General features: G+C 39.8%; 1 protein-coding gene across 2 annotated transcripts in view; it reads right to left on the reverse strand.

Annotated features, from left to right (window-relative positions):
* Window positions 1–12180, reverse strand: part of PTPN14 (protein tyrosine phosphatase, non-receptor type 14) — a 71294-nt gene that overhangs the window by 18236 nt on the left and 40878 nt on the right. For both annotated transcript variants that reach the window (XM_017730027.1, XM_017730028.1), the window contains exons 7-12: window positions 10461–10549; window positions 8768–8855; window positions 8063–8145; window positions 5730–5787; window positions 2377–2455; window positions 16–724 (exon numbers count right to left, since the gene is read on the reverse strand). In XM_017730027.1, coding sequence (XP_017585516.1) covers window positions 16–724; window positions 2377–2455; window positions 5730–5787; window positions 8063–8145; window positions 8768–8855; window positions 10461–10549 — 1106 coding nt within the window. The remainder of the gene's footprint in view (window positions 1–15; window positions 725–2376; window positions 2456–5729; window positions 5788–8062; window positions 8146–8767; window positions 8856–10460; window positions 10550–12180) is intronic.

Here is a 12180-nt window from a genome sequence, read left to right on the forward strand (position 1 = left end):
CTGCCACTGACGTACTTGTGCCGGTGGCTGGCCAGGTCGGGCGTGCTGGTGGCCGGACGCGGGCGTGGGTATGGAGGCGGGGGTCTGAAGAGATAGTTCTTTAACATGTGGGCAGTGTTGTAGCTCTGGCTGCTCTGCAGCTGCATGTTGGCAAGTTCTGGGGTGCTGACCGTGTGGGATATGGCACTGGCTGCTGTCTTATTCTGAGCAACATTGTTAGGGTTCATTTGGTCAGATGGGGCCACAGGCTTGTTATAGCCACCCCCCTGGGGCCCGTAGGTGATCGTGTAAGGGTGCCTCTCTCGAATCTCAGGCTGGCTGTAAACTAGGTCTTCCGGCTGGTTATAAGCATGTGTGTTTCCAATATTGAGATTCCTCAAAGATTGACTTTGGCTATCCATCTGGATCACCCCTCTCTTCATTTGCCTCATGACAGTTTCATAATCTGGAGTTGGCCTGTAAGATGGGACGATGATTGCACTATGTCTGTGGCTGGGGATGTAGTCTGCTCTCATGATGTCGCTTCCCGGGATGCTCAGATTTGAGGACATTGGAGATGCCTGGATGAAGTTCTGTGAGCGATTGAGAGAGTTCATGCTGTGGGCACTGCATACACTCCCATTGGGTCCATTACCATTCAAGTAGCTGAAGTCCATTGGACACCTATCCAAACTGGTCTGAGACCTACAGTAGAAAGTTTCTTCATTTCCATGGAAAATGCTATCTGTGTAGAGCAGAGAGAGAAATGTTGACAATTTTAACCCACAAGGACTCATCCATTGTTAACAAAACTTCAAATGCAGTCTGCAGCAGTGAGTACAGAGCCAGCTTAGTGCACAAGTGCAGGGAACATTCGGTCTTGGGAGCATCCTTGAGCCACTGAAATAGAACTAAAGCAAAGCTACTAACATAAACACTCCCAACACTTAGCAAAATATGGTAGCAGTTCAGATCCTTGTGGGAAACACGAAAGAGGAAAGAGAGGAAGTGTTTTTGCCTGAGGTGGCAGGGAAGAATAAAGGGGCATCTCCTCCCTCAGCATCATGGAAGGGTTGACTGCTGCTGACACCTTAAAACTCCAGCGCTGCGAGCATACAGTTAACCTGAAAAATTCTCTTGTCTCTTCTGTTGATACACAGCTGTCTGAGATTCATAGTAGCAGAGGACTGTGAAATTGGAAATCCTACTTTAGACCAATCAACAGTTTTGAGGATCTGAAGTATGACACAGCTGGGTGATCAAAGCTCAGGGAAAAAAAAAGAAAAAAAAACCCCAAATAACAAACCACCCTACAGATGCACTATAGAATGTTAAATACTTCAGCAAAGCATATCTTTGCTGAAATCAAGACAGTAAAGATCATATCCCTGGGTCACAACTTTAATGCAAGACTCTCTCTGCTGAAAATCTTGTAAGAAAAAAGTAACAGTTCCCCAAACTCAGAAATCAGCTAGTTCTTTGAAAATATAGAAAAGTGTGTTGTAAACCTAAGGGAACTTGACAATTCTTCTAAAATTGAGAATATCCTTCACAGCCTCACCTTCACAATAAACCAGTAGTAGCCACTAAGTCACATCTACTGTATGCAAGGAACTCTACTGAATGGCTCCTTCAAAACCTATCAAATTCTACCTTAAAAATAGTCAGATCCCACAACCTGAAAACACTAACAGGTGTGACTGAGAGTTCCTCTGCTCGTGAGAGCACTTCAGCTGTACCTCTCATGAACTGCAAAGAACAGCCTAACAGACCTGGCTATGTGTATTCCAAAAGGTGGGGTGGTTAAGGGTGTGAGACTGAAGGTGTTTAGGAGCTGGGCTCCATTCCCAGACTTGATCAAAGTAACCTGGCACAACCTCTTAAAGAATTTATTTGTCAAACATGGGCGTAAAAATAGTTAACCCTCCTTGTGTCCATAAGGCTAACAACACAGGCAGATGGTGGTGAAAAATCAGCAGAAAAGATTGTCTACAGATACAGTTTCATGGACGGAACATTATGATTTCTCCTACAATAAAAGCTTTTTGCTGTCTCCTTTTTCCTCACTCGGTTTCTCTCCCTGGCCCCAGCTGGCACTGCCTTTGAGTACAGCCATCATACTCCCTTTAGAAATTATTTTTTCAGCTCACTGAACTGGAATACCAAGTTTAAGGTCCATATAATCATACACAGATATTTTAAGGAAATTTGAAAACTGAAATTGGACTTGAAACAGAAGACTTACTGCAACATTAACTATAAAACTGCTAGTTCTCCTGCAGCAGCAGCTCCCATTTGACCATGATGGCATTATAAATCTAGACACAAAGCTTAGGAGCTGCTTTGAATACACATAAAATCGAAGTACATTAAAGGCAAAATATATGCTCTAAGTACCTTGTGAATTATGTGTTTCAGTGTAGTGTTCTCCACATTGGACATGCATAGGAGGCAGTATAAAAGGATGTTGTCTTGGCTGAAATAAAAGAACAAGGGGAAAAAAAAATGTATTAGAACTTCATTTGCTACAATTTTTGCAACTGAAACAGGAAAATGGTTCTATGGCCTTTCCACTGAATACTGCTCTTTCTTACCCAGCCAAAGACACGTCTTGGCAGTTCCTTATGGAACAGAGAATAACTTTTTGTAAATTGCTTGCTAAATTTTGTTACAGAGCCCAAAGCTGACCAGTTAAGACTCCTTTAAGCTCAACCACTTCAGAAAACAACATCCACAATTTCAGCTCTTTTAAAATTCTTCACATTTTCATTAAAAGCCCTTGCCCTTGAAGAATTAAATCCAAACAAAACAGACACCTAATCGGGACAAAAGCAGAGATGGAACAAATTCAAGGACTTAGGACACTGTTACACAAGCAATAGGCTTAAAATAACTCTGTAAATTACATGAACATTGAATTCCTTAGATAATAAATTCGAGTTTACTCCAATAATCTGCACTGAAACAAATTTTTTTAACACAAGTCTCAGAGGGGGCAATTCAGCATGAAATCAGCAGGATCATTTCAGGAAGAATAAATCAGAGCTGATGCCATATTCCCCAGCTTTGTCCCTTGGTAAACTGACCTGTTTTGCAATTCTACTTTGCCACCTGCACTGCAATGTCCTGTCTGGTGTCACTGAGCAAAGTTTATGAAAACATATTTCAATACATGAAGTAAGCAGAAGGACAAGGAAGACACTCCTGTCTCATGAATGTGTCTTCCTTAACAGCAGAATAAGGACTTTTCCTCCAGGCTGATTCAAGTAGTTCAAACTATTAAGGAATACTGTGGATGCCCAAGGCAAAAAACCCCACATAATCTGCCTTTGTGTGCACACGCACCAAATGAGCACCATGCAAGTTTGCTAGTGAAGAGGGGGTGGGAAAGAAGCAAGATTTACATTTTCTATGTAAAGGAATATTCCTATGAGAAGGAATGAGAATCAAAGATACTCAGTATGAATTCTTGCATACAAAATAGCTGTGTTAAGCCAGAGCTGGAAAACAACAACAAGTATTTCTGCTACAAGAATTACTTCCAAAGGTGTAAAACCCTAGCTCACTGAACAACCTGGGCCAAGGAGACTGCTGTTGACAACCTTAGGAGGAGCTGAGGCTGGAACTAACCAAGATGCTGGAAAACCTAACAAATGGAGGGCAGAGGAAAAGTGCAAGGAAAGAGAATTGACTTCTACTATGAATGTGTATACATCTGGAGCAGACAGTTTCCTTTGTGATAGATGTTATGAAAGGTATCTGCAAGAAATTTGGAATTTTTCTTTTTAAGGCCCATCTGCCTCTTTTGACAAAAGAGAACCCTGAGGTCTGCAGAACAACAATATCCAAATTAACGAGCACTTGGATTTTTTTAAAAGTCAGGTAATTAAACATACCATTATATTAAGATCTCCTACACTGAGGGGGCTTTTCTGGAAAACCAACATTGCTGGGTGGTCTGACAGGAGAAAGAGACAGCAGAAACCATGCCAAAACCATATAAAGGGTCTCGATCTGAAAGTAAAGAACATGATCCCTAGTGAAGTGGCAGAGCCTCACCCCAAAGATTCCACTTCACTTCCCATTCCTGCCAACTGATTTATTACTAAACAAGACAAATGAATAGGTAGGTGTATGAAGGTATGTGCAGTGCAGACAACAGTCAGGAGGGCTGCTTTTTTTTTTCCTTCCAAAGAGAACTGTTCCAACAAGTTCACAGAACAATTATGAAAAAGGCAGCTGAAAGTTCACCGTGAGCAGCCAGCAGCCCAGTGCACTTTTCAATTGATGACCCTGCATTCTTCCTCTTGATCTGCCTGAGACTTTGGGGTTTTAAAACTCGTTGCATGCTTATGTTCAAAACAAAGTGGCAGCAGGATTTGTTTTTTTCTTTTGAAAGAGCAGATCTCCATTTTTCATATATAATATAGAAAAGACTTTTTCCCCTCGTGATATAACAGAGGCCCTAGCATCAAAATGCAAAGTGCAGTTCATTTCTTCACCTTCAGTTTTTCATAGTCATTTCCAGGGATCAAACTCATAGATACCAAAAATACTGTAAATATGCCTCTCAGAAAATGTGATACACAGCCTGCGTACCGCATCCTGACACCTCAGAAACAAGCTACGAATGGAAAGACAAAGAAATCTGGAGGCAGCTACAGCAGCTTTCCTGCCAGTGGCTGGGAAACACAGAGTGCAACTTTTAGATCTAACGGACTGTAAACACATACACAGGAAAATAATCTCTGTCGGAATCTGCAGAGATAAAGCTGTCCTAATATCACTACCTGCTTAAGCTTAATTTTGGAACACTTTCACAAGCTGTAATGATGCTGTGGGGAAATGTCAAGAAAACACTTGCCCACACCAGCATTCTGCCATGCAGCAATCGGGTTATGGACTTTCCACTCTGGAAAGGTCTACAAAGTAGGTATTAACCTATATCACACATGAAAACTGGCAACCTGCATAGAGATAATATTGCCCTCTGCCTAAGGAACCAGCAGTGCTACTGTTACAGAAATTAAGAATCTGTTAAATAAGATTAAAAAATACTGACATGCTAGATGTTAAAATTTAATCCAAAAAGAGTTTCTTTAGAACTGAAGGAAGGAAAAAAGACCTCACACATTGTTGGGGCTTTTTTTGGAAATCTTTCAGGAAAAAATTACCCAGTTTTGTCAGATTTATAGTGTTTCTGGAGATTAGTTAAATGGAAATAAATACAATTTAGGAAGAACTCTGAATCACAATCCTGACTGATTCTAACAGTTTAACTTAAATTAACAGTAACTTCACACATAAAATACGATCCTAACCCAAGAAACTGGTAAATTGTAAGCAGTCTTTAAACAAAAACATGAGGATTGAAGAAATGTGAAACATAACATTATGTAATGACTAGGTTTTGATGCATACAGCACAAGACACTTCAAATTCTTTCTAGAGGATTATTTTCTCTACATATTGAAATAACCTCAATCCAGCAGAAAAGATGCCCAGTTTCTCCAGGGCAAATAAAAATATAATGCCTTGAAGACTGTAATTTTTACTACTCAGTGGCGATATTATCCAGTTAAACTAATCAATCCGGGCAGTAACACCCTTGAAACTCATTCCAATGATACTGCCTTCAAGAAATGAGTTAATGGGCTTATTTGAAATTTAGAAAGTGGTTCATCTTACACAACGCCTCATCCCATTAGAAATGGTATAGATATTCTTAAAGACCTCACTGTGGCACGTACCAAAGATGACCTACTCCAGGTTGGCCGTCGTCGGATAGGGGGAGGAGAATTTGATTGTCTGTGGAGGAAAAAGAGAAATGACAGAAACTACGATATCTCAATTCTGAGTCAAGAATGAATGGGAAAAAGAAGACATGAAGAATCTGTTTGTATTACTCATTACTGAGATCTTCGGATATATGAATAAATGAAATTAACTCAGGTTCTCCTTTAAATCCTTTAAATAAGTATTCCCATTCCAAACTATACATGCCTTTTGTTCATTATCCTATTTGGCTTACTTGGAAACACAAGAAAGAAAAATTCTGGTTTAAAATGAATTAAGTCTCATAAGTAAAAAAACTGAACATGGCACACAGGTACAGTCTCAGGTGACGTAATGTGAACATTAAAAGAAGGACAATTTTATGAAATTGACAGCAATCACTCCAAAGCAATGCACACAGATCAGGAAGAAAAGGAAAAAACCAACTGGTTAGACAATACTAGGAGAGCCACATACCATGTTAGAGCAGCCAGGTGCAGTGGAAGGAATAAGGGATGTAGGAGGAAAAAAAAATACGAGGAAGGGAAAGAAACAAGTTGAAGGAGGTAGAAATATAGTGCTTACGTGAAGAGAGGAAAGGTGGAATTTGTCCTCTTACAGTTTCTGATCTGGTGAATGATGTTATGTGCGATTAGAGGAAAGGCACGCAGGAAAACAAACAACTATCATTTTAACACAGAGGGCAAGAAAATTATTTGGCTAGAAAACACGCACTGGCATATGCTGTCATCAGTATCTGTGGCTCTAGCACACAAGATTATACCACATGAGACTGTGGTAAGGGGAGCAGTTCTAATGACAAAAATATATTTAAACTTGTTATTTCACTCTTTGACTTCATGACATTCCCTACCTTTATTAGCCCAAATATTTGCAAGTTGCCTATGAAACTGCTTTATACACCCCATTCATGGGACCCACATACTTATGGTTCAGTGTTTAGGAAGAAACATGATCAAAAGCTATTGTTTCTGCAGTCTGGATTATGATTGGTAACAGAAAGTCCTCTCTGTTGACCCCATCACACAGCTTCAAAGGGGGAAATATCCCAAGTTGAGACACTATGGTATTTTGTTTTCTTTCTTGACTGTCACAGGGGAAACAGTGAGGAGCTCCCTTTGAATTCAATCCCTCTGGAACCATTACAACTGAATTTAGCATTGGACATTTGAAATCCATTATATGGTGCTAAGAAATGTCTTTTCTCCGCTCAACTCCCAAGAACTCTAAGTGCCATGTAAAATCTAATCAACACCTCTTTTGTGTAAGTGAAGAGATCACTCAAAGCATTTCACCTCACTGGACTCTCCTATGCTCTAACTCACCATATGTTAATACAACGTGTGCACACGTGAAAGACCTTCCAATCTTCCCCTCATCATTTTGGCTTTATTTTCCAACAGATGGCATTACCTAGCTGAACAGATGGGATGTCCAGCTCTAACTAGAGTTGTTGATAGAGATGAGACTTCTTCATGGTAAGTTTTGCAAGAATTTAATGTTCTCTGCTATACACACCCAGCACACCATGAAAATTTCTCAAAACTCTAACCTTTTGAAAGCCAAATTTATCTCAATCTGAAAATGTGTGCTAGTGTAAATGAAATATCTCAGCTAACCAACAGACTTTTGAATTAAAGCTAAAGTCGAATGAATTCCTCCTTCAGTTAGAAGGAATCCACCTGTGTGAGAGGACTAGCTCAAGGCCAGTTTCTAAGAAAGTGCTCAAACCAGACCCCAAAGGAGACTTCAGGTTTAGATTTACAATCTCTGCTGCACTGTGGCAGTACAGCTATGCAGATTAACGCACCCAGGTGTCCTCCCTTGTTCAGCACACGTAAGAGGCAGACAATTTATGCTGCCCAAACTAGAAGATGACAACCTGCACTTTACAGTGCCCTTAGCTGCTGGATGGGCAGTGCATTTGCTACAACAGCTCACACTTTGACATGATAACGTCACCCTTCACTTCAGTTTGTACTGACACTCTGGGCTATCAACAGCAGACACCAAGGCCTTTGATTCAAGACTCTCTGTAGGATTTGGCTGCTTGCAGACCACCAAAGCTCACAAGGCTCAGAATGAAATTTCATTCTCAACCGTCTGTTCTTGCTGTTGGTTAAAACAAAACAGAAAAAAATGGGAAAGGGGAAAAGAATAACTGACAAACGTGACTAGGAAAAAAAACCAAAAAAACCCCCAAATTTAAATGAAACCAGACATGCCAAAACTCAGAGCAATTCCAAAGCAAGGTGCCAGAAAACAACTGTGAAGCAAGAGTACTCACTCTGTGCAGATTTTGTTCTGTTTGTAAAACTTGTGTCTTGATGCAAACAGACGTGAAATATATTTGGCATTTTCAAGATCATCCTTTAAAAATGAGAAAAAAAAAAGAAAATAAATTATTTAATTTGTTATTCTTACCAAGAAGTGACAAAGAAGTTTTTCTAAAAATCCGAATCTGGCTCCCAAGAACACATCTAGTGGTCTCAAGAGCATTCAAGGCATAGGATTACTGAAACCCAGTGGTGTGCATTTACACACTGTCATTTCACTGCTAAGGCACAGTAGAGGGGGACAGCAACAAAAAAAATGGCTCAAGCTTGCTGGTCCAGTTTCTATACTGGTCTTGGTTCAGAGAGATGTGGAGTGATTTTAAACAGCACACAACAGCACCACAGCCTTGTAAGTTCCAGTATATGCACACACGGTAGCTCATGCCCTATTTCTACTTATGCTGCTGTATTTATGCCATCAAAAAGCACTTCAGTTTTTTGCAGACTTCCCAGCATAGCATAATTCAGGATGCTTGGAAGAAAATACAGAAATCAGTACCTAAATGAAGTTAATTTCACTTTCTGCATAAAGTACAGCATGAACTGTGAGGGGGGTGGTGTTATGCAAGTGAGCCTCTTTGAGAAAAGTGGAATTTTAAAGGTTTATTTTTACATAAGTAGCTTTCTTGATGACACTGATCAGATCTTTTTCTTACTGTGTGAAAGAGTACATTCTCTTCTTTGTTGATCAACTCTAGAACAATTGAAGACTTGTTATGAGCGATATTCCCAATGTCATTCCACCTGCAGAGTGAAAAAAATGCATTAGAGTTTGCCAACACATACATTCGAACATTTCACAAACACAGTAAGAATCCCTTAGTCAACATCAGTCTCATTTTATGGGAAAGCATTTCAGTAGTTTTTGGTGAAGAAATATGGTCAGGAAGTCATGTTCTGATTAAAAGTGAAAGGATATTCATTTCTTTACCCAAAGCAGGAGAGTTAAAAGCGTTCTTTAAAAACGCAAAGTTGATGACTCACAATACAGGACACATTGAAAACACATCAATGATAAACATTTTACTGAACTGTGGCATTTTGGAACTGATTGATTTTAGCCATATGCAACAGAATTATTTTAAGTGCCATTCCTCCCCAAATGCTGTTTCCACCTTTCATTCAGTGCCAACTCTTCCTAAAGAAGGTTAACTTGACAACAGGGTTATGTAGGCTGTGCATACCATGTTAATACTCTGGCTTTATGTTTGCAATTTTTTTTTTCCCCCCAAGTAATTGTCAGGTTGCCCAAGATCTGAGTTATAATCTTCTTACAAATAGCTGACAGACATTTGCGTACATTGCATGCAATCCAAGGGGATGGAAAGGACTTGTTTGTTCTGTTTGCAGCATGCATTCCTCTTCATGTCATGGCAGGATGCGTGCAGTGCATATTTCCAAATAGTAAGAATCCCAGCATCAACTCTCATTTCTACATGTAAAGAAACTTCTTGTTGTTGTCACTGGGCCCAATTAAAGGATTATCTCGTTTCTTCTCAAAATTACACATGCAAAACATCAGCTATGTGGAAAAGGGAGCACTAACATTTTTTAAGCTGACTAATGAAAGCCCTTTTAAGGCAATGCCCCCCCCAAAAATTCCAGCTTCAGTCTGATATAAGCCTTAGCTACTGACTGAAAACCAACCAATGCACCTTGAAAAACACAACTTTTGGGCTGCACAAAATTCCTGCTCTAATCACAGGGACTAGTAAAAATCCACTTCAAGTAAACAGCAACAGTAATAAAAATACCCACTAGAATAGTAGAAAAGAAGAGTGAAACTGTCCTCCCTGGAATCATGGAGATTTCTAGCAACATTTTCATGCAGAAAAAACCCACAAAAGAAAGTTAATGGATAAGTCATTATTATTAACCAAAATAAACAGTGGAAGAAACAATAGAGTGACACAGCCATGATTTTCAAAATCATGGAATGAGAAAGTTCAACTTTTTTTTAGTGGGGCACCTAAATACGGCAACCAGATTTTCAGAAGTGTTGAGCTCTCAGGCTGCCAACCATGAGGTTTACCAGATTTGTACTCAGCAGCATCAAAGAAGAAGACATAAAGACAAGAAAAGAAAAGAGATCAAAGCCTTGTAACCTAGAACAAGATATATGACAGGCTACTACAACTTTCTTGCCATCCAACCCATTCACAGACATCAGAAATTATTCTTTAGCTAATCTCTTTGGGCCAAGAGACCAATCCTGAGAACAGCAAGGTTACTACTCCTTAGTTAAGAGGATTGGCACTACTACAGTCACACATGTAAGTGAGGAAAAAGTCCCACACATAGAGCTCTGGAAAGAAACTCACTTTAAATACAAAACACCATCATTTTTACCTATAAATCACAGTCGTCCTTCCAATTCTGTTTTTTATGAAGATGCCCATGAAGAAAATACCAAGGTGTATGTCATTTCCATGGTTATCCTGCAGAGAAAGGATAATAAATTTAAATTAATAAAGAAACTGGCCAATATGTGTATAGGAATGCAGGCTGAAGTACCAAAGAGAAGCCCTTCAGTGTGGATGCAGGACTAACCTATATTATACTGCTTGACTGGACTCTGATTTTCATTACTTCAGAGCAGTTAGCATTTAAGGGGATTCATTGTGCTGATTAGTGAGAACAGAAGAAGGCTAAACGAGCTCAAAGTTCTCCTCTCTCAAACACCACGCAGACCACAAACTGGCATTCATTGTATAAGACCCCACACATCCCCTCTCTTTGTGATTACAGCTATCTAGAGCCCATAAGAATACCAAAAGCAATAGTTCTCTTTCACAGTCATGGTATTTCTCCAGACATCTGTTAAAACATGTAGAGATTTCAGAACACCACACCTGGAGATGGAATCCCTCTCAAAAGCTCTACCCTTCACACTTCCTCCTTTAAGTACTCTGTGTAGAAGTTCACAGCATGTCACCTCAAAAAGTACTTCCATCTCTATGCAGATACATCCTCCATTGATTTTCAATTGTTGGGTTAAATATTCAACTGCACATACCACATAAAAACAATGCAAAAACAGTGGACTCTAAGAAGTCCTACTGTTTTTGCACCTACCCATGTCTCCTTGTAGGCTCCTGTTTGAAAACCACATGCTACTGATCCATTTTGAAATCAGTTTTCTTAAGAGAAACCCTTTCCTTTTTTTTGGCTACAAAAGCTTAATACTGTTGACAAAGAGGTTTTTCTACATTTATCAACAAGCAAGAACAGTTCCCCCTCAGCTGCATATATAGTAATTGATTCACACTTTAAAGTGGCAAATAGAAGTCACGCTAACACCATGAGTGTGGTTAGAAAGAACGGCAGTTAATGCACTATGCCTGCACAAGAAACTATCAGGTGCCCCTGCATTTTAATAGACCAGATCAGAGCTGTTCTCCTGGCCTTGCCGTGCTTGATCCTCAGAAGGCAACGATGGAGTATCTGCACCTGTTTAAGTACTGAGTGCCAGGTCTTTTGCAAACAAACCATGGATGACAATTCATCCACAAGCCAGCAGAGAATCAGCAGTTTAGTCTGATGAGAGGACAACACACTCTTCTGCCTTGTGCCAGGGGGAGTTTTACAAAGCAAAAAGATTGGGAATGTGGGGGGGAAAATGTATGTATTTTTATACATACAAATACATATATCTACATGTGTGCATGTATACATACAAATATCTGTATGGAAAGAAAGACACATACTTCTAATAACACTTTCTACCAGGACAAAAAGAGAAATCTTTCCTTTTTCCCTTTGAATGCAGTTCTGTTTGTCTCCAAGGCCAGCATGCTGCTCTTTGATGCAAGGCTGACACGTTCCTGCCATTTTGCAGAGCACCCAGTCCACTGTTCATACTGACCTTACTGACACATGCAGTAGTATCTAAGGACACTTCCAACACAGAAATCTTTTGCGGTAGTATTCAGCATTATTCCAAATTAATTTGAGGAAAGCTTTCATTTCCTTCATTGGCAATAAACATTCCAGAATTTTGTTTGGTGGGTTGAAAGTTTTTTGCCATTCAGCTCCTCCCCTCCAGGCCAATTCTGAGATTGGCACCAAA

This window comes from Corvus brachyrhynchos, unplaced genomic scaffold (assembly GCF_000691975.1).
Source record: "Corvus brachyrhynchos isolate BGI_N302 unplaced genomic scaffold, ASM69197v1 scaffold101, whole genome shotgun sequence".
NCBI lineage: Eukaryota > Metazoa > Chordata > Aves > Passeriformes > Corvidae > Corvus > Corvus brachyrhynchos.